Consider the following 23,509-nt stretch of genomic DNA (forward strand, 5'->3'; position numbering starts at 1 on the left):
GGACTTTGTCACTTTTCCTTCTTATTTTTGCCCTGATCTTCACACAGCTTCTTTCTTCTCCCCTTTGAGGTCTGACTCAAAGATCACTGTGATCTTAGAAGATTTTTTACCTATCTAGTGAAATTAGTACCCTTTCACTATCCACCACATTGATTCACTCTGTTCTGTTCATGGCTCTGAAATTATCTTACTCTTTGTGTAAGTGAGAGAGCATGTGTGTGTGCGTGCTCGTGCTGGGCATTGAGCCCAGGACCTTACACATGCTAAGCTTATACTCTACCACTAATCTCTACCCCCTTCCCCGTACTCTTTTTAATGTGTTTTTGTCTTTATATTCCGACTAGCATAAGCTTTTTGAGGTAGAGACTTTCTTTGTATTGCAGTGTCTCTAGTGCCTAAAACAGGACTAACCACGTATTGGATGTTTAGTACACATTTATTGACTAATAAAAATAAAATTTTAAAGTTAATAATTTTTATGAAGTATGTCTAAAAACAGTTGGGGAGTACTTTAATTCAAAAGTTGGAAGTAAAGGCCAGTGCACAGGCACTTTAGGATCAGACAGACCCTGGGTTTGAGTCCTGGCTCTGCTGAGACTATATCTGAGCCTCTTCTCAAGGATAAGATGGGGACTATATCACTCACTTTAGATGCGTGATCATTGGCATAGAAGTGCAGTGTACATACATACAAAGTACATATAGTACTTCGATACTGTGGAAAATTTCAATCCCACTTCCCTTCATCTTCTGCCATGGCTAGAAAATGTGAGCACAGAAAGCAAAGTACAGAGTTAGGACACATCATCTGTTTAAGCATGAAGTAGCCTGTTATTAGTTGTTGACTTTTGGGTGACTCTTTAGAGTGGCCAGGTTTTTTGTTGTTGTTGTTGTTGTTGTTTTTTTTTTACCTTTTTAACGTATGGCTGACTCTCATATTTTATCAAATATTTTCTCTGGGGGAAAAAGCACGGTAAAATTAGTCAGGTTTCTGATACCCAGTAGGAATGCTTGGATTTGATTGATCATATCCCTTCTTGCCATTCCTCCAAGTTTCTCTCAAAAATTAAAGAGGTAAAAAGTATCTTGCAGCATTTAGGAAGACTTCAATTTAAACTCTGATGTCCCTTAGGGAACTATGAAATTGTTTTAGCCTATTGCTTGTTCCTTCATGCTGTATATACATGTGTGTGGCTTGTAAAGTCAAGAGCAAAAGTCTGCACAGCAGTGTTTGCCTTTCTCATTGTTCTGTAGTTGCCCAGGAGAGTCTCAGATATTGGCAATGACATTTCTGTTGAATAAACCCACTAGAATAAGTTTTAATATTTAAAGTTGCTAAGTAGAATATAACATTTGCAATTATATAAGCAATTTTAATTCATGCATTTTGGCTAATTTCCAGCTCTCAGCCTATTATATACTTAGCTATTTGTACTTTAAGAAGGCAAATTTGGCTGGGTATATTGGTGCCGCCCTGTAATCCCAGCTACTCGGGGAGCTAAGGCAAGAGAATTGCAAGTTGAAGGTCAGCCTGGGCAACTTAGTGAGATTGATCTCAAAATTAAAAAATTTTAAAGGGGCTGGGGATGTAACTCAGTGGTAGAGCACTTATCTAACACATACGAGGCCTTGGGTTCAACCCAGTACCACTGGGGGAATTAAGACAAAGAAGGAATATTAAGAGATATAATTGTCAAATTATTAATTCATCCACCATGCATTCATAGAATGGCAGTACCTGAAGGAAGTAGTTGTGGCCTCTGCCTGGGAGAAATATATTGCTATATGGCAAAAGAGATGAATCAGTAATTATAGTACAGAGAAATATGTGGTTTTCCAATTAGCTGTTGCAAAATGGTGTAGGCATATGTGTATTTTAATGTGCACTATTTTAGGTCATTGATATAGAGGTAAAGCAATGTGGCCCCCTATTCTATTGTAAGCTTTTCCTAGGAAAGTTCCTATTTTAGTGTTTTAGTCTGGCTGACTATTAAATGGGACATTGAGGTGGAGGTTGGCAGGCATTAAATGCTCCTTGGGTCAACCTGTTCTGTTCCTTGCCATGAAACTTCAGCTGTTGAGGAAAGAGCAACTTTGTCATCTCATTGCTAAAATTTAGAACACAAGAGTAATAGCTAAATTATATCTCCTTAGGACAGAATTTTATGAAGTTATTATAAGCCAAGATAAGGAAGATTTTAAAAATCTAGCAGAAACAGGATAGAATACTAAATGAAAAAAAATCTAATATCATGCATACTGGGTACTTTTTAAAAATTTTTTTAGTACCAGGGATTGAACTCAGGGGCACTTGACCACTGAGCCACATCCCCAGCCCTATTTTGTATTTTGTTTAAAGGCAGGGTCTCACTGAATGATTAGCACCTCACTTTGGCTGAGGCTGGCTTTCAACTCGCGATCCTGCTGTCTCAGCCTCCTGAGCTGCTGGGATTTTAGGTGTGTACCACTCCTAGCTATACTGGGTACTCTTAACTACTAAAATAATGTATTAATCAGGGGATATATGTCAAAAGATTAGTAATGGGATTATGGGTGATTTTGTTCTGTTTTTTATGCATTTTTTAAAAATTGCTACAGTGAGTCTTTTATGATTAGGGAAAATAATTCTTATTTTAATGCAGTCTATTTCATTGCTATAGCTTGGCTGGTCGAGTGAAGCATATTGTTCACCAGGCCTTCTGGGATGTCTTGGAATCAGAACTAAATGCTGACCCTCCTGAATATGAACATGCCATCAAACTGTTTGAAGAAATCCGAGAGGCAAGTTGATGCTTGTGTGCATTAGTGTCTTGGTCATTTGGGCTTCTGAATCAGTATACTCTAGAGGGACTGGCTGATAATCAATAGAAACTTATTACAGTTTTGGAGGCTGAGAAATCTTAAGACCAGGTACCATCAGATTTGCTGTCTGGTGAAAGCCTGCTTTCCCTTTCATAGAGGACACATTCTTGCTGTGTTCTCACATGGTAGAAGGGATAAGGGAGCTTTATAGGGTCTTGTATAAGGGCATTAATTGCATTCATGATGGCTTCGTTGTCATCACCTAATCACCTCCCAAAAGCTCCACCTCCAATTCATTCATTGGGAATTGGATTTCAACATAAAAATTTGTGGGGAGGAGGACAAAAACATTTTCTCTACAGCAATTACACACCCCAAACCCCCTGCAAAGACCATTTCATATCCTTTGGTATTAGCTACTCTTTTTGAAAAATGGAGCACAATCACTAATAAGAGTTTTTCCCTGCACCTTCTGAAGTGGGATGGAGACTGGAATAAAAAGGTCAAAGACAGAGATCAGGGCAGTGCTGAGCACAGACCATTATTAGCTAGAGCACAGACTCTGGAGTTAGATAGGTTGAGTTAGTGATGGACTCCAAGTCTCAATTTCCTGAGTGCTTACAGGGTAGTTATGAGAATTAAATGAACTAACTTTTACAAGGCACTTGTTTCATATCATGCTCCAAATTTTCATTTATTTTTACTGTAACTCTTTCAGGTAGTTACTCCTATAATTTTATGTAAAGAAACCAAGTTCTCCAATTTACCCGGGATCCCAAAGCTTTGAAGGATCAGAGGGATTTGAATTGAGGCACTGTGGCTTAGAGCCTGTGCTCCCAGCCATGTGCTATATATGTAAGCATAGTGTCCACTGTTAGTGGAGACTCAGTAAACAGTTTGCTTTTCTAATAAATAATATTTTATATGAAAAAGATACTTTATGGGCCACACAGGGTGTTTTTTTGTCTACTCTTTTTTTCAAGGATACTTTTGGAGCCATAATCTACAACTTATTTGCACTACTTTTCCGTAGACTTTTTGATTAAGAAATAGAGCTTTCTTCTTAGAGCTGAGATGCTGGTATGCTCCTTTGATCCACCACCCAGGCAAAGACACTATCTGTGGCATCGCGGGGCATTATAATATGGATAAGGAGCTTAGTCATCTAGACACAAAAGTGGAAAGTGACAACCTTTATTCATGCAATGACCCTGTTAATTTTTCTTGCTTCCCCTGTGTAGATTCTTCTCTCTTTTCTGACTCCTGGTGGGAACCGGCTTCGCAATCAAATCTGTGAAGTTTTGGACACAGACCTCATTAGGCAACAGACTGAGCACAGTGCTGTCGACATCCAAGGCCTGGCCAATTATGTCATCAGTACAATGGGAAAGCTGTGTGCTCCTGTGCGAGATGATGATATCAGAGAGTTAAAGGCCACTAGCAACGTTGTGGAGTTGCTGAGGTTAGCACTTTTGTTTCTTGAGTTTTCTTACAGTATCTTTGTGTTCCTTCAGAAAGGAAGTGTGGGCATTGGGGAACACAGAATAATAACTGATCTTCCTAAAGAATTCTGTCTTTGGCAGTGTTGGGAATCAAACTCAGGGCCTCACGTATAATAATAGGTAAGCATGCTATCACTGAGAATTCCCAAAGGATTCTTGACCCTTTAAGAAAACTACATAAACAGGGAGTAAGTCAGTTGTTTACTGTGTGTGCAGTTTTCAGACAGAATGGTCTGGCAAGGTTGTTGGCTGGCATGTAGTGGGCCCTGGGGATGTTGTGATACAAAGATGTAATCCCGGCACTAGGGAGTTTACGGTTTCACAGGGAGACAGGTCTTGAACTGTGAATTATAGTCATGGTAAGTGGTATGGAAGAGAAATAGAGGGTCTTAATAGAGCCTCCGCAGAGGGTCTTAATCTAATCAAGGGTCTAGGAAGTCATCTTTATTAGTAAGGGTCACTAGCTGCTCTAACACCTAAACCCTGAATTCTCAGTGATTTAACTAATAATAGTTTGTTCTCACTCATGACAGTCGATTCAGGAGTTCTTGGTTTGGCGGCCTTTCACATGTCATTTGGACCCAAGCTCTTTGCTTTCCCCCAGTGTTTACAGAGTCTTCTCAATTCAGCTAGGGAATGGAAAGAAACCACAGGGGTCGGTAGACTCAATGGGTAAACACCTCAGCCCTAAAGTGACACATTCTTTGGCCAAGGCTAGTCACATGGTCCCACCTAGATTGAGAGGGACCTGGGAAAGTAACTGCTGTCTTTAAATACTTTTTGCAGCCAGAAAAAGAGGTACCTCTCTACAGAGAGGTAACGTGGACCTTTGGTCATCAACTAGCCGTCTTTGCTGCAGTTTCCCTGAGGAAATGAGGTGTACATTAAATTGCTAGAATCTCATTTAGCTGTGTAGACAGCAACTTGACACAAGAGGAAAGAAAAGTCTACAACACCTTTTCCCATTAATGGGAACTTTTCTTCCCTTTTTAAATATATGTTTTCTGATGTTCCCACATTAAGGAATTGAGTTTTATGTAATTGTTTTGGAAAGGTAGCAAAAGGAAATTGATCTGTATGTAGCAGGTAACTTACTTTGTGACTTAGGTCAAGTTGATGGCCTCTCAAAGTGACGCTTTCCTTGTCTGTAAATTGGGCTTTTCTGTATTTTATTCTTAGAGTTGTGTTCCTTTCTGGCAGACTGTGGGATCCTTGCTTCCAGGTGTCTTACTGTGTGTATAAAATGCCAAATCCGTGATGTTCATCTTGGTCATTTATTGAGCACCTGCTGTGTGCCACTGCCCCCTGCACTTTACATTTATTATCTCATTGACTGTTCATAATATCCCTCCAAGATTGGTGTCCTCCTCGTTTACCCACGAGGAAACTCAGGTCCAGTGACTTTGAGTAACTTCTGCATGGCCATAAATCTGCTCAGTTGCAAAGCTGAATTTGAGCACAGGACTGCCCAATTCTTTTTAGAAATATTTTCCCTTGGTGCCTCACTACCCTCTCTCCCTTCTTTGTTTTGTTGATTTACTTATTCTTTCTTGTTTCCTTAGAAATATAAACCCTATACACTATGTTAAGGCTCCTTAAAATTTCAGGGGTTTTCAAATGAAAATTTATTCTTGACTTTTTCTTATGTCATTGTTAAGGCTAATTGATGATGCTTCTTATTGTCTTTCTCTGTGACTGGCCTTAGTGGATCAGCTGAAAGTATTATATCTGCTATAATAAATATTCTTGAGACCTGTGGAAGAAACATTTGGAATACACATGTATAAATTCTATGAAAAGTGACCTTGACAAATGATAATTGAAATTTCAAAATCGTATTTGGGATGTTTATGTTTTACAGACTTTACATAGGTAATCATTATTAAATTTCAGCTTAGCTTCTTAATCACCTATTTTAATTTAAAATTTTTAGACAAATATTCCATGTCCTGGACCTCATGAAAATGGACATGGTCAATTTTACAATTAGAAGTATTAGACCACACCTTCAACGCCAGCTGGTAGAATATGAGAGAACCAAGTTTCAGGAAATTTTAGAAGAAACTCCAAGTAAGTATAATAAAATGTGTATTTATATTAATATTGGGTGAAAATAAGATACTCTAATTTTTGACACTTTGCCTAGTTTCACTGTTTTGGCCTTGCTTTCAATCATTTTGAGACACACAAACTTACAGTTGTTTACTCTGTCCCAGGAACTATGTTAAGCACTATTTAGTTTTTCATATTCATTCAAGAAGTGTTTACTGAGCACCTGCTGTGTTCTAGACATTGTTTAGGTGCTATGGGGTTGCCACAGTGAACAAAACAGTCAGAGTCCCAAAGAGCTGACTTGCTAATAGGCATGACAAGTAAACATAATATTGTCAGGTGTGTTATTAGGGGACAGTTAGTAACTGGGCAGGAATGAGGGTGGTATTTTTAGATAGGATGAAGAAGGGTTGCCTCTTTAGAAAATAACGTTTTAGAGGAGATCACAAAGAGATGAGGAAAGGATGTGTAGAGAACTTCAAATAAAAAGATGCCAAAGCAGAAACTTGCTTATGAAGTTTGACAAACACAAGGCAGGCATTATGGCTGGACTAGGCAAGGAGAGCATGGAGGGAGATGCAGGCAACCGAGAGCCATGTTAATAATGAGAGTAGTTTAGATTTTATTCCAAGTGCAGTGAGAAGTTTTTGAGCAGGGGACCAACATCTGATTTTTGTTTTTGAAGAATACTCTGGTTCCTGGGTAGGGAATAGATTGTACAAGAATAAAGATACTGATTGGATTGTATTAGACAAGAAATAATAGTGTCTTGTTCCAGGTTGTAGTGGGGGAAGTAGTGTGAAGAGTTCAGATTCCAGGTGTATTTTGAAGGCAGAATAGTAAGATTTGCTGAAGGTTGAATAAGGGAAGTTAGAGGAGTTGAGATGACTCTCTTGGCCTGAACTACTGGGTAAATAGTAATGTATTTTAGTGAGATGGGGGATACCAGAGGAAAGAAAGTTAAGAGATGATGTGGAATCAAGAGTTCAGTTTTTTTATTTCTTGTATGAACTTTGAAATCTTGTTTGACATTAGTGTGGAGCTATCAGGCAGACATTTAGATATAAGAGATTGGAGGGTGCTGGGAATCATGGGTATTCATTTGGGCATATTTATGGTATATAAAGGCATGGAAATGGATAATAGTTAACATAAGTGCTTATCACATTCTAAGCACTTTCCTGTATTAACTAATTTAAATTTTATAACACTGTAGGAATTTACCCCCTACTTTGTGGATGTGAAACTGAAGCATGGAGAGGTTAAAATTGCTTGTAAGGTATGGAACTGGATTCACCCAGACATCTGGCTCCATGGTCTATGCACTTATCATGATTATTACATGGGGTGAGACTGTGGGGGCCTGTGGACATGAGGGGACTGACCTGGGACTCTAGTATCTACAGGGTGAAGGGAGTAGACTGTGAAGGAAGTAATAGCCAGAGAGGTAGTATGCAAGTCAGGAGGAGGTGACAACCTATAAAACAAGTGAAGAAAGTGGTATTGGAGGAGTGGGATGGAGCAGGGGGCTGCTAAGTAGTCCAGAACGAGGCAGGTCAAGGTTTGACCATTGGATATGACTAAATATTGAAGGAGAATGTTGATGACCTTAATGGGAGCAGTTTCAGTGGACTCATGGGCATTAAAACGAGACTGGAGGAGGGCCAGGGAAAAATGGAAATAGAGGAAGTATTGCCTCATTGGATTCTCACAGTTACCTCTCACCCTGCGAGGTAGCTACTGTTATCCCATGGTGAGGAAATTGAGGTGCCAGATGTTGCACTGCTGGCAAGAAGTCGACTAACTGCTCATTGACAAACCTTTGTCTCGAGTCTCTAGGATTCAGTGTGCACCAGTCCAAGACTGAGTAAGGTGATCCACCCTTCCCCACCCCTTATTCTCATTAGGGTAAGTTTTTCTGTCACAATGGTCAACACAGAATTTTTATGGAAATAAAGCAGAAGGGAAGCCACTTCTAAAGGGGAAGTGCACGTATGGAGGGCTGTGTTGGGAACAGTGGCAAAGTTAAGCATGTTCTGCTTGGTGACATGGAGACCCAGTGGTCCATGGTACTACTCTCCCCTTGGATGCCATTCAGAGACTGTTTAAACCCTGTGGAACAGACTAGGATCTGTGAAGGGGATGTAACAGACAGCTGGTTTTGACCTTCCCAACAGTTGGAGCTGTTTTAACTTTGAAATGGGCCTGGCTATTGCTAGTAGCAGTCAGTACTAATTAACACCTTATTTGAGCTCTTAGGACATGCCTTGTCCTTACATGTGCCAAACACTCCATCAGCTCATTCAAGCCCACAACAGTTCTATGAAGTTGATACTGTCATCATCCTCATTTACAAATGAGGAAGTTGAGATTAAGGCACTTGTACCAGGGGATGGAGCCAGACATCTCTCTTCCTCAAAGCATGTGCATGTCCACCCTCTGGGATCCTGCCTCTCTTTAAACAGGATACCATCTGTGGGAATATTGCAGAGGGATCTCTGGTTTCAGCTGGCAGAATGGCACTAGATTCTAAATATCTTTTTACAACAAAAATTATGTGACTACAAGGACTCTGTTATTTTGGCTCTTATAGGGAAAGTATTAGGAGAAGTAGAACCCTACATAGAACCTGAATCTGAAACCTGAACTCCACCGTCTGTGTCCTTAGCAGTGATTTCCTAAGTGATGAGCTTCATTTGTATGCCTGTGTCTGTACATGTGTGTACAGAATTGCCCATGTCTGGAACTAAAATAACCTGGAATCTTGAGCAGATTTCTTAATATGGAGTTGAATTATCATTTTGTTCATCTCAGATGAATTACTTCTCTCTTAAAACCCAGGGTTAGTGACCCTAATTCATTTGCATCTTTCACATTGAGTTGGCCATTTCCAGAGTTTTAAGAATAGACTAAATTCAGCTATGCATATATGTCATTTTTGTCCAGCTGGCGCTTTCAAGAGTGCAGGAAGCAGAGTATATGTCAACTGTAAATTATGTCCCCAAGTCACTCTGCCAAAAGTCAGTCCCTGTGCCCTAGTATCAAAATAAGAGCCTCACAGATTGACACAGGACAGAAGTAGTATGTTTGTGCATACATTTTTCTTATATGCTTATAATTTTATTGGAAAATTAATACTGATAAATAACACCGGATTTCTAAATGGACTCCAGGAAAGAATTTTATTTTGCCCAAGGAAAAATAGCATATCTGATGTTTTCATGAATTTTATTTCATGGATTATAACTTATTGGTAGAACACTTGCCTCATGAGTGAAAGAAACCCTGGCTTTGATCCCCAGCACAAAAAAAAAAAAAAAAAAAAAAAAAAGAAAGAAAGAAAGAAAGAAAAAGAAAAAGCAAAGAAAAAAAAATCCTATGGAACAGACATAATCTTTTTCAGAAATTTACCAAACTCCATTATGGTCTTTTCCTGGCATAAAAGTCACTCAGGAACATTTTAAAGAAGAGCACACTGATGCTTAAAATCAGTCCACCTTTAGAAAGCAGTAAAACTAGAACTGGAAGCCAGGTCTCCTAAGTCCAAATTAAACCAAGCTGTACTTCTGCTACTTTCTTTGGAATTTTTGTTTTGTGTTGTATTAGTTGGGTTATAGAAACCAATTCTAGCTGATATAGCAAAAACGAAAATGAATGGAAGAATTGGGGCAGTTCATAGAATCAAAGGAGAAGCTAAAATGCCAGAAACCAAAAGAGCATCAAGAAAGCATAGTAAAGCATAGTAAAGTCAGGGGAAAGTAAGACTTCATCATCAGAATGTTAACATGTACTTCAGACAGACCATCCCTGGCACTCTAGTCACATTCAGAATCCTGGAAGTTTGATGGGCATATGACTAAGATAGGTTAATCCTAGCCAGGCCTCCTAATTGATATTCAAAAAAGGAAAACATGGAATGAGGGAAAATGGCTTCTCAAAATCAATGCCAAAAGAATGAAAGTGAGGTGTTGCTAGACAAAAAAAAAAGAGCAGATGTCTTGGGTAAGGGAGGCGACATGTTTCTAATTGAAGATTGGGGCACTTAAGTAAATGCACCTGTAAAGTCATTGCTACTCCACCAGAACATTCTTGAGTGCAGGAGCTATGTTTATTCATCTGTGAATCACCAGTACTTGGTACAATACCTGGCGCATAGTTGATGCTCAGTAGTTATCACTGAATAGTTGAGTGAATGGTAAAGCTCATACTCCTGTCCCCTTAAAAAAGATTATAAATGTTATAATTGTGAGTTGACTTTGCTTTTGGAGCCACTTGGAGCAGTCAGTGTGTTAGCTTGTGGGCATGAAATCTTAGCAGATCCCAGAGAGAAAAGCTGATATTCCGCTGTAAATGCATGCTCTTTCTGCTTTACCAGTCCTAGGCAAGTCTGACTTCATATTAGAATCACCTGGTATATTAAAATGGGATGCCAGAGCCCCACCTCAAACTGGTTAAATCAGAATCTCCAGGAGCTATGCCCAGGATCATTATTTTTCTTTTTAAAGCTCCCAGGGTGATTCTGAAGTCAGCCAAAATTGAGAACCACTAAGCCACACTGTTGCTTTTGTTCAAGATAACTAAATGGGCTTTTAAATGTGTCAACCCTGAATGATTAAACTTGCCATCTAAATGCTTATTACTGCCACATTGTAATTATATCCACTATGATTTCCACTTTTGCTTTCTCTGCTGGATGCCTTTTAAATAAAAGACTGCAAGTCTTTTACATCTTTATAAACAGAACTAGCAAACCAAGAACAACATTTGCCACCGGAGGAGAATAGAATTGTGAAATTCTGGGGGTGGTATGGCTTCAATGTGGCAAACAGCTACTCATAAATTATCCCTGTTCAAGTGCTGGGTCTGAGAAGGAATTTCAATCTATTCTTTCTTTCTCTCTCTGCCCCCCGCCTTTTAATCTGCACCTGTGTTCAGTCAGCATTTCTTAGCAGTTGCGACCTTATAAATTCTACTAAATACATAACTTTATAAGAACTGGAGTATAAAAACCAAGTTGTTTCTAGTGGGACACCTTAGAACTGGGGCTAACATAAAATAAAGTGGATTTTTCCCTAAGGCAAACAGTCCAGGAAAGAAATATTGCCTCCCAACTTTAAGCCATCTGGAATAGCCTTCAGTATGATTTTATTTAGTTTATGATATAAGAAATATTTAATTCAAGCTTGGAAGATGTAAACAAAAATAAATATCAACCTGTCATCTTAAGTCAGTGGTTTTCAACCAGGAGTGATTTAGTTCCTCCCTGCCCAGCCCCCAGAGGACATGGAGCCATGTCATGTCTGGAGGCACTTTTGGTTGTCCCAACCTAGCAGTGGGTTAGCAGGTGAGGGAGGTGGGTTGCATGGAGTACCACTGGCATCTAGTGGGTAGGAGCTAGGAATGCTGCGGAGCATCCTATAGTGAACAGGACAGTGCTCCCAGCCAAGAATTATCCAGCCCAAAATGTCAAGTGCCAAGATTGAGGCACCCTGTTGAAGGTCAAGCATTGGAATAAATTCATTTCATGGTGGCTCAAAGAAACATCTTCATGCCAGGACAATTTGGGCTTCAGTATACAAGGAAGTGTGGTGGCAGTTGAGCCAGAGAGGGTCGTTTTGTATGTGGAAGTGGTCTACTTCAGTAGGTCATGGTGGATGGTGGGTGCCTTCCTCTTTCCATTGTCTGAAGGGGGCTGTCTTCGCACACAGAAGCAAGCACTTGCAGAGGCACGTTTTGGAGCAATTCTGGGTGGGTTGTAGTTATTTATCAACAGAAACTACTAATATTGAGAAAATTCTGTTAATGATAACTCTTAGGAGTCTGATGATAATCCATACTCTATTTAAGTGGCATGTACTTAAATGAATTCAAGATCTCATCTCTAGTGATACAAATTTTTAAGGCAGAAGAATTGAACTTGATAAATAAATTTGTTTAAAGTGAAAGGGCAGCCTAACCAGACATTGACACACATTCTTTCAAGTCACATTAGTACATTAATCATGAGACTCAAGTTCAGTGACCTCTTCCTTGCCTTGCTACCTTCCTTCTCTCATCTTTCCTTCTATAATGGTCCTTGCCAAATTCTAAGGATCATCCTGAGTGAACTAGATTTTTAGTTTGTGTGTTTTCTTGATAGCATCTCCTCTTTAAAAGCATTGACTTTTCTTTAGAGGATCTGCTGAGATTCTTTTCCCTCAACCTAGCCACACTAGTTGATCCTTAAAATAATAATAAAGTCAGATTCCCCAGAAAAGCCTGTCTTAACAAATCCACTGCTCAGCCTATCCATTCTTTTTTTGCCATGGGGATCTCTTCCGTCTCAGGTAACTTCAACAATGAGGCAGCTGTTATATGACACGGAAAGAACCTGGCTGGGACCTCCTGAGTTTCAGACATCAAAACCAATTCAAGTGGAGATTGTAATCCCCTTTCTAAAGATGTATGGAGAGTTAAGCGAGATAATCTAAAAGTTGCTAAAACTTATTGGACATTTTCTGCATACCAGAATGGTTCTAAGTGTTGCTCATGTATTAATTTATTGAATCTTTCCGACTCCTGCAGGTAGGAATTATTATTATACCCAGTTTACAGGTGTAGAAACCAGGAACTCATAAGTAATTTGCCCCAGGCATTCAATTAATCATTGATATTGGCTAGACATCCACTGAGACTACCTTGCTCTAAGGCCAAGGCTGCCAGTCACTGCACCAATCCTTTATCCTGTAGGGGAAAACTTAGCACAGGTTCTGAGTCCTATGTTGATTGCTTTTATATTAGATTGTGCTTGAGATTCATTCATCTGCAATGCAAATTTGACCACACAGTCAAGTTGCTTCCCCATTCCTTGTATTACTTTCTAAACTGGTGCAGAACAGACTGGTGCTGATCAGCCTCTCTACTGTAAGGGATGTTTAGGTTCTTGTCAGATCTATTTCAAGAAATCAACATAAAATACTTCTCTGATTCCTTACATTGGATTCTATTTGGGAAATAATTAGTCAAAATTCATTATTAGTTAATAATCTGACATACACTTCAATGGTGTGCTGAATGTTGTTGGCACTGACTTTGGAGCCACTTGTTACATTTTCAGGAATTTTGTGGCCCAGTAAATACAACCATTAATAAACTTTAAATTATATAAATCAAATAAATTATATTAAATAAAAATAGAATTTACATATTAAATTAGATTTATATTTTGAATTATATTTAATCACAATAAATTATATTAAAAGCAAAGGTGGGACTCTGTTTTAGTTTGGCAATTTCTTGTTAAACAAACTCTACCATATAACCCAGTGATTTTAATACTACAGAAACCTGTGCATGAATGTGCATAGCAGCCTTATGTTTATAACCCCAGGCTAGAAGCAACCCAAATGTATTTCAACAGATAAGCAAGACAAACAAATGAGGGTACATTGATGCAATGGTCTACTAGTCAACAAAGAAAAGAAATGCACTGTTAATGCACACAACTCGGATGCTGAATGAGCAAAACCAGTCTCAGAAGCTAACTGCATTAGTCTTTTGGGACTTCTATAACAAAATACCATACACTGGATTGAGTTTTTAAATCTTTTAAAAAATATTTTTTAGTTGTATATGGACATAATACCATTATTTTTTATTCATTTTTCAAATGTGGTGCTGAGGATCAAATCCAGTGCCTCACATATGCTAGGCAAGTGTTCTACCTCAGAGCCATAACCCCAGTTATGGGTTGTTTAAACAACAGAAATTTGTTTCTTATTTTTGTGGAGGCTAGGAAGTCCGAGATCAAGATGCTGGCAGGTGAGAGCTTTCCTCTTGACTTCAAACCACTGTCATCCTACTCCTCACTTGTCCTTGTCTCAGTGTATGCATGTGGAAAGAAGAAGAGTAAGCTGTCTCACATTCCCTCTTATGAAGGCAACAATGTCATCTGAGGACCCCATCCTTAGAGCCCCATCTAACTAATTAACCTCCCAAAGGCTACATATCAAGCATCACACTGGGATTTACAGATTCAACATATGGATTTGAGATGGGTGGGGAAGGATCCATTCGGTCCATAACAGTTATGTGTTGTTCAATTCTATTTATATAACTTTTTTCTCCACATTTTTAATCGGTGCCTTATAGTTGTACATAATAGTAGGATTTGTTGTTACTTATTAGTACATGTATATAACTTAACAGTATATTTTTGTCAATATCCATTCCTAGCTCTTCTCCTGTCACCTCCCCCACCTGCTCATTCCCTTTCCTCTATTCTATTGGTATCCCTTTGCTTTTCATGTGGTCACCACCACATTTCCTCTCTAGCGTCTATATTTGAGAGAAAACATACAGTCTTTGACCTTCTGAGTTTGGCTTATTTCACTTAACACAATGTCTCAATTTCCACCCCTTTCCCTGCAAATGACATAATTTCATTTTTTAATGGCTGAATAAAACTCCATTTGTGTATATTTACTGCATTTTCTTTATCCATTTATCTGCTGATGGACACCAAGGCTGGTTTCACAGTTTGACTATTATGAATTATACTGCTATAAACATGGGTATGCATGTATCACTGTGGTATGATGACTTTAACTCTTTAGGTAAATACCAAGGAGTGGTATAGCTGGGTCATATGGTGGTTCTATGCCTAGTCTTTTGAGAAACCTCCATGCTGATTTCTGTAATGGCTGTACTAATTTACAGTCCTACCAATAGTGTAAAAAATGTTCCTTTTTCTCCACATTTTTTTATTGGTGCATTGTAGTTGTACATAATGGTGGGATTTATTGGTATATGTTAGTACATGCACACAATATAACAATATAATTTGGCCACTATCCCTCCCTAGCACTTCCCCTTCCTTTTAACTTCCTGCTCCTTGGTCCCTTTCCTATATTCTATTGATGTCCCTTTGCTTTTCTTATGATCACCACCACCTTTCTCCATTTTTATAACTTTTCAAATTTACATGAGTAAAGTGATCAGTGGTTACCAGAGGTTAGGATCGGAGTGAGAGTGTGAACATTGAGGAGTTTTTTTAATTTGTTTTTTATTTTGTGATGCTGGGGATTGAACCAGGACTTTGTACCTCCTAGGCAAGTGCTCTACCACTGAGCTACACTCCTAGCCCCTTAGGGAGATTTTTGTTGTTGTTGTTATTGTTCAATATTATGATGCTTACATGAATTCATGTGTGTAACAAAATTTCATAGAACTATATGCATACATAAATACATGTAAGCTGAGTGAGTAGCACATGCCTGCAATCCCAGTGACTGGTGGGGGCTGAGGCAGGAGGATTGCAAGTTCAAAACCCTCAGCAGCTTAACAAGACCCTGTTTCAAAATAAAAAATAATTATATAAAAAGGGGGCTGGGGTTGTAACTCAGTGGTAGAGCACTGGCCTAGCATGTAGGAGGCACTGGGTTCAATCATCAGCATAACATAAAAAGAAATAAATAAAATAAAGGGAATGTGTTCATCTATAACTTAAAAAAGGACTAGTGATGTGGCTCAGCGGTTAAACACCCCTGGGTTCAATCCACAGTACAAAAAAAAAAAAACCACACACACACATAGAAATGAACCACACCATTATGTTTAACTATTATGCCCTAATAAAAACATTGAAAATGAATGTAAAAACTAGTGGAAATTGAATAAAATCTGTGTCCAAGTTAATGGTAGTGTACCAATAATGTCAGTTTGTTGGTTTTGACAATATATTGTAGTTATATAAGAGGTTGTCATTGGGAGCAGCATAGTAAAGGGCATACCGGAACTCTTTGCACTATTTTTACAGCTTTTTGAGTCTCAAACTATTTCAGAATAGGCCTGAGGACCTAAAATAAAGGTCCATTGACAACTAAAAAAGGACGTTAGAAAAATTATTTCAGAATAAAAAGGTTATTTTTGAAAGTTCTGAAAAAAAAAAAAGAATGAGCTATGCAGACAACATGGATTAATCTCAAAAGCTAAGCTAGGCACTGTATGATTCCATTTACATCAAACTTTGGAACAGAGAAATAATTCATGGGGTTAATAGTTTAAAGGAGTTGAATGGAATGTAAACTGGCTGGAATGTGAGGTGAGAGAATTTTCTAGGGCAGCATAGATGGCCTGTGTCTTGTGGTAGTTGTACACATATATAGCATGATCAAAACTCACCACACCAAACAAGTTTAAAAACTGAGCATTTTATTGTATGAAATCATTATGTATATAAACCTAAATGTATTTTTATGTCTGTGAAAAAAACAAGTAAAATGAGAATGATATAAAAGTAAAATAAATGCTATGTTTATCACTTACTAATTATCTTACTATAGTCTTGAGAGTCTTCACACCTGAACCAGATGATGGAAACACCACGTAGCAGAGTGCTACTGGACATCTCTTCCTAACCTCACATTCAGTGACTCTCCTTCTGCTTGCTCATTGTACAAATGAGAAAATCAAAAGCTCAGGGGAGAAATAAGGGCTGGAGATATAGATGAGAGAGCCTTCTGGGTGTATGGATGGAAGGGAAACTATGAAAATGAGTAAGATGTCCTTTGAGATAGGGAGGTAACAAATCAAGGCGAATCGAGTAGTCCTTATGAACATCAACATTTTCAGAATCAGTAAAAGAAGAGGAAACCAGGAGAGAGTGGGTCAGAAGGGGTGCGCCCAGAGGGCATGTGTTAGAAAGTTGTAAAATCAAAAAATAATTTAGATACTAGTTTGTGGATTTGACGATCAGGAGGTTGCTGGTGACCTCTGAAAGGTCATGGGCAGGATATATTTCAGGAACCCTACCCTATATTCCATTTCCTGGTAGATGGCATAAACATTCATTTAGCTGCCCCATGCAGGTATCTGGCAGTAATTCTAGAATCCTTCTTTCTTATTTTCTAGGTTTAAGTGGTCACCAAGACCTGTAGGTGCTCTCCCTAAATATTTATTTTCTCTCCTTTACTCCCCCACTTCCATTGCTCTTGTCTATTCACTATTGTCTGAACCACTGCAACAGCCCACTCTTCCTCCACTAATTCAGTCCACCTAAGTAATATTTCTTACATACATATCTGATCATATCAGTTCCATGTTGAAACAATTATGCAGGCTCCCTGTTCCCATAGCTGGTGTTTGTAAACTAGGGTCTATGAATATGATGACAGAATGAAAAGTATTTATGGGCATGTGCATAAGCAAACACATGCGTCTTGGGAAAAGTATAGCTCTCATCAAACACTCATAGAGGTCCAGGACCCCAAGATGTTTCACAATGCTGTTAGCTTAAATACCTTATCAGCATAAAACTCAAGGTTATTTGTGGGCTCACTTCTGACTACCCATCCAGTGCCATCTGCTACCACTCTTTCTCGTAATTCATTATGGACCAGAAATACAGATTTGCTGGTAGTATCCAGAATGTGCCACATGCTGTCTTTTCCAGCTCCTTGTGTGGGTATTCTTGCCTGGAATCCCAGCCCTTTCCTCTTTGATTTTTGCCTTCATGTGTCACTTATGGAACTACTCCTGTAGACTCTCTCCTGGACAGTCTCTGCTTCCTGCTCTTCTCCTGTGTTTCTAGCATAAATGGCATCCTGTTATAATTAACTGTTAGCTTACAGGACTGTCTCCCCATCTAGAATAGGGAGGTTACCGTGTCTTTCTGTCATGCTTATCAGCCAACATGCGTCTGTCACATGGAATACACCATTGAAGGGATGATCAGCTGTGGAACAAATTGTGGCCTTTTTACTCTTAGGTGCTCTTGATCAAACTACAGAATGGATAAAAGAATCTGTAAATGAAGAATTACTTTCCATTTCTGAGACTGCTTTAACTCCTGGGGCTGAAAATAGCTCCAAACCAAGCTTGAGTCCTACTGTGGTGCTAAATAATAGTTACTTGAAACTGTTACAGTGGGATTATCAGAAAAAAGACTTACCAGAGGTGAGTAATTGTTTTTCTTCCCCCAAGTTTTCCAATAATATAATTCTTAAGTTGTAACTTCGAATTGACTAGCCTGTTTTTGTTGTATATGGTTTATTGACTTTACTGAAATCAGATAAGAATGGGAGTTTGGATATGACATTGCTTATTTTACATTTTCATGGTATTGTGTTTCCTTTTCTATTTTTACATTTCAAATAAATATGCAGACACTTGTGACAGATGGAGCACGACTTCAGGAACTGACAGAAAAGCTGAATCAATTGAAAATTATTGCCTGCCTGTCCCTAATTACCAAGAATATGGTGGGTGCTGTTACAGAAGGCTTCCCTCAGCTTGCAGACAGGCTAAAAAGGATTTCAGCTGTTCTACTTGAAGGCATGAACAAACAGTAAGTTCCCAGTGTTTGTATCTGTTTGCCCATGTATTAAGGCTCTACACGTGTTTCAGGGAACCAAGGATAACCCTGGACATCTGGATGTGACATTCAGGCCTGTGCTTTAGAGAAGCTTATTTTATACCTTCTTATAGAATTTCTTTTCATATCTCTGAAGGTTTAAATGTCCTTTCGTAGTCAGGAAGAGGTGTTTTCTAGAGTGAGTATAGTGTTGCTACTTATGATGGCAGCACTTTGAGAACAGAGTGGCAAAAACAAAAAATAGAAATCCTCTGAGCCTGGTGTTTAGAAGTGTCCTATCAAAGAGTCTTCCCAGGTTCGATTGTTCTTACTTCATTGTTTTTCTGCAGTGAATGTTTACTGCGTTTACCAATCCAACCTGCTATGAAATCTTTAGAAGTGAGACAATTCTGTCCTTCAAAGATGTGACAGAAGTCTAGTGAATGTTTTGTTTTTCACAGATGTATCTCCAGTATCATACTTTCATTGAATGAAAGAATCCTATTTAGATTTTGCATGTAGGTCATTGCATGGAAATCCTATCCAAGTCAGAAAATTCCTAGTTTTATCATTGACCAGATGTATTTGTGGGTCTTATGTGGGTCAGCTTCTCCTGCTGGTTTGCTTTCCAGGTGTTTTCAGGAATATGTCCTCTTTATTCCTGTTGTTGAATGAAGATGCACCTAGCCTTCTGTCCCATACTTGGAGCACATAAATTACTTGATAAAATTCTATAATAGGAGCCTGAGTGGTTATAGGATCCAAACTTCCCATTTCGAGCTGAAACTTAGAGAAAGAATAGACTTTGCCTTGTTACTACACAAATAGAAAAGGGAAATCCAAGGCCTGATCCCTGCTCTGATTGTCTCAAGGCCCCATCCTTTCTGCTGATTCTGATTTGAACCTGCCATATTCATTTATTTCATTTTGCTCCTGTTAACATTTTCTCACACTGAGTATTAATTTTCAGAAACTTTTATTTATTAAGCATTTATTGAATGTACAGTGCTGCTTACTTATGAACATGGAGCATATAGAAATGGATTACCAGGAGAACAGGCTTTCAGGTCAGACAGACCGGTGTTTAAATTCCAGCTGTGTTAGGGTCTTGTTCAGTGTGCATGAGCAAATTCCTAAATCCACTCTGAGCCTTACTTTCTACATAAAAGGAGAACAATAATTGTATCCACCTTGTAATTGTGAGAACTTAAGGTGATTCATTGTTTTCTCTGATATGTGAAAGCTAATCTGAAATAAGGGGAGGGGAAGATTTAAAAAAAAAAACAAGAAAGAAAGAAAAAAAAAAAAGAGGGGAAAGGGATTTTGATCAAAATAGAGGAAAGATCAGTAGAGTAGACTAAGGAGTTTGAGGAGGAGGAAGAGGGACCAGAAAGGGAAAAGCAGTGGAGTGAATCTGACTGAACTTCTGTATGTACATGCATGGATGTGACACAGTGGGTTCCAGCTCCGGTGTATCCTCAGGACACTAATTAAAAAATAAACAAACCATAAATTGAATGAAGAGGGATCGGCAGAGTAGAGGGAGGGGATGAGTGTGGGGCAGGTGAGAAGTACTGAGGACTGAATCAGAGTGGGATGATTGCCATGCTTTTTTGATTATGCTTTTTTGATACCAGGTGTATCTTGGTGTTGTATCATAACTAAAAAGAATTTTTTTTAAAGATGATTTAGGTAAAGCACTTAGTATAGGTGTCCAGCACATATTGTGCATGGTGAGTATAGGCTATTAATAATTGTTTACTTGTTAAACCATCCTCTTTATAGCTTTATCTGGCTGTTTCATTTAATATTTTCCTTTATTAGGAAATGAATGCAGTCAGTTCTCAATATCCTCATTATGGATGGGATAATAACATCTATAATATGAAAAAGCAGATGGTCCCAAATAGCTAATAGACCCATATGTCATTTATATTTGATTTGATGATGCATCTCAAAAATGAGCAAGGGTTTTTCCTCCATTGTGAATAGGAAGCTTTCACTTATGCTACAATTTAATTTTTCATTTAGAATGAGAACTCACTGATTAAAAGCAGAAGAAAGCTAGTGTAGTACTTTGCAGTCAGGAGTAAAATTTTTGTCACAGTCTACCCCTGTGTTGTAGAACCTCAAAGGCAGGTCCAGTGTAGAAGTTTAATAGATTGCTATCAAAGAACAGAAGAAAGGACTTATTTTTTATTGCTGTTAATGATGCCAATAATGATACCATTTTTTTTTCTCCTCTTCTCATTGAGCACTTGCTATGCAATTTGCAAAAAGCTAATATAGAGGGGCTGGGGATATAGCTCAGTTGGTAGAGTGGCTTGTCTCGCATGCACAAGGCCCTGGGTTCAATCCCCAGCACCACGCACACAAAAAAAGTTAATATAGGCATATAGCAAGTTTACTGGTACAGCCAGGATTTGCACCAAGGTCTGCATGATACCATGGCTTATGTTCTAGTTCACTTTATTGTGCTGCCTCCTATCATTGGCCTTTTTCTTATCCTTTAATTCCCATTTTGCACATAGTCACCTTAAAGATGTTTTCTGGACAGTGAAGTATAATTTACAATTAGTATTCCTTAATAGTATAAATCTAATAACTTCCCTTTCTTATTACCTTTTCCCTTAACCTATTAAATAACCTACTACTTAATTTCTTTTTACAATTTTCAGGGCTCTCTGTATACTTGGGATTACTTGAAAATAATAATGGGAAGGAGTTTATGTTCTTTGCTCATGATTAGTCAAGAGTTTTAGGTAATTTACCTGTGAACAGCTTCATTGTTTTTGATTGGTGTTTTAGATTTTCTGCTCAGGCATAGAAAAATGAATTGATTCTACCTCATTTTCCAAGCACATTTAAAAGAAATGTATGAATGGATCCACTCAGAACAACAAGTTTATTTCAAGAAGTAAATTTGTATTTTCTTTCCCTTTCTGATAACCTGTATGTAAATAGAGTTGCAGACTTATTTTCAGGGACATTTTCTGGTTCATACTATTAAGACACTGTGTGCACAACTGAATGGTTTTATGCATTTTAAATTGTTACATTGTAAGGGTTGGTGATTGGGAGGAGTTACTACTTTCTAAGTTTATTCTAGTAGAAGTAATTATAAGAATTTATTTGGTATAAGAAAAAAATTGGTAGACATCTGAAATAAGTTGTTATATTTAAAAAAATAAACAAATATCACCTGAAGAACAAAAACTTTACCTGAAGGGGTTTCATTTTATGTTTGTAGGCCATTTAACTTGAAGGAAGCCCTGAATTCCATCGGTCTTCAGACGTGTGTTGAGGTTAACAAGACCCTGACAGAGAGGGGTTTACCCACTTTAAATGCTGAAGTTCAAGCTAATCTCATAGGTCAATTTTCAAGCATTGAAGAGGAGGACAATTCTATCTGGTCTTTGATTGGTGAGTTGGCCATTTTTTTTATTGGTTTCTGCCTCAGTTCCAATTTGCTTTAACTTGCTGTTTTGACCAATTTTAAAGGTCAGACATATTTTAGTCTTAAGCACATTAACAAAACTTTCAGTTCTGGAGCATTTCAGATTTTGTATTTTCAAATTAAGAATGCTCAACTAGTAAAATCCATACAAATACTCCCAAATTTAAAAAAAACTGTAAAATCTGAAAGACATCTAACTCTGAATATTTTAGATAAAGAATATTCAGCTTATATGGGCTTTTTGAAGGATAAATTTTAAAAATATATATAAATATTAATATTTCCAAAGTTCTGGGATTCAATGATTCTTATATATGTGCAGTGGGGTGAATGGGGGTGTTTCAGGGCCTACTGTCTTTAACTGTCCAGCCAACAGGTGTTATGAATAAAGTGACACAATGCTGCTACTAACATTAAAATTCTAGATCAATGCACAATTCAAACTAGATGGCAATATATTCACAGAAAGTAGATATTGATTCTGCTGTGAGCCACCCTAAGGGAACTGAGGCATCATTCTGATCAGGAAAGACAAAATGCAAAAAGACTTTGAAACTGGGAGGTGTGACAGGTGGGCTCTTTTTTGTCAGCCAGGAAAATGCCTTAGTGTCAAGCCATGTTGGTGAGTTGGGAGAGTGCAGATTGTTAGCCTTTTTCTGTTACCTGTGACAAAGAATCGAAACTTCTAAACTACTTGAAGCAAAGAGAACATTTGTTTTCTCACATAACTGAAAATACCAGGCATTCAGCTTAATGAAGTTCATTAGTTTTCCCACCTTCACCTCCCAACTCTGGGCTGCCTATAGCTCTCCCCATGACAGCAAGATGGCTTCAGCTTCAGCCCACACTGTCCATGGCTAAGTCAGGCAGAATCAAGGCGTTTAGCTCCCTGTTAGCTCCGAGTTTCCCCAACATTGAGGCTTGTTGACTTCAGTTGGCCTAACTCTAGGTCTTGTCCCATTCCCAAATCAGTCATGGAAGCCAGAGGGGAGAAACTTAAACTTGAGCCATGTGCTCACATCCTGAATCCAGGAACAGTCTGCTTCACCTCTCATACCTGATGAGATTAGGGAAAAAATGCTTTCCCAAACAAAATCAGTGCACTATGACCTTGAGGAGGCTGGTGTGTGGTAAAAGCAAGTGTCTACTACAGAAGTTGGAGGAGGAAGAGTGTAGCATGGAATATACTGACATACTAGTATTAACCTGCAAGTGTTCCAGTTACAGCACTGAGTGCCTGAAGGATACAGACATATTTTATTATTTCTTTGAGGTTCTCAACTGGTTTTTCTTGTCCTTTCTCTGGGGATATGGAATGCTGGGGATCAGGCTATACAAGCTACTTGATTGGCCCGAGGCTTCATT

General features: G+C 38.4%; 1 protein-coding gene across 2 annotated transcripts in view; it reads left to right on the forward strand.

Moving 5' to 3' along the window:
• The window catches only part of TCP11L2 (t-complex 11 like 2), a 40,289-nt gene that overhangs the window by 11,624 nt on the left and 5,156 nt on the right, over positions 1 to 23,509 (forward strand). For both annotated transcript variants that reach the window (XM_079143073.1, XM_079143074.1), the window contains 6 exons: positions 2,661 to 2,781; positions 4,044 to 4,264; positions 6,238 to 6,374; positions 18,103 to 18,290; positions 18,500 to 18,681; positions 21,938 to 22,110. In XM_079143073.1, coding sequence (XP_078999199.1) covers positions 2,661 to 2,781; positions 4,044 to 4,264; positions 6,238 to 6,374; positions 18,103 to 18,290; positions 18,500 to 18,681; positions 21,938 to 22,110 — 1,022 coding nt within the window. The remainder of the gene's footprint in view (positions 1 to 2,660; positions 2,782 to 4,043; positions 4,265 to 6,237; positions 6,375 to 18,102; positions 18,291 to 18,499; positions 18,682 to 21,937; positions 22,111 to 23,509) is intronic.

This window comes from Sciurus vulgaris (assembly GCF_902686455.1).
Source record: "Sciurus vulgaris genome assembly, chromosome: 5".
Lineage (NCBI taxonomy): Eukaryota > Metazoa > Chordata > Mammalia > Rodentia > Sciuridae > Sciurus > Sciurus vulgaris.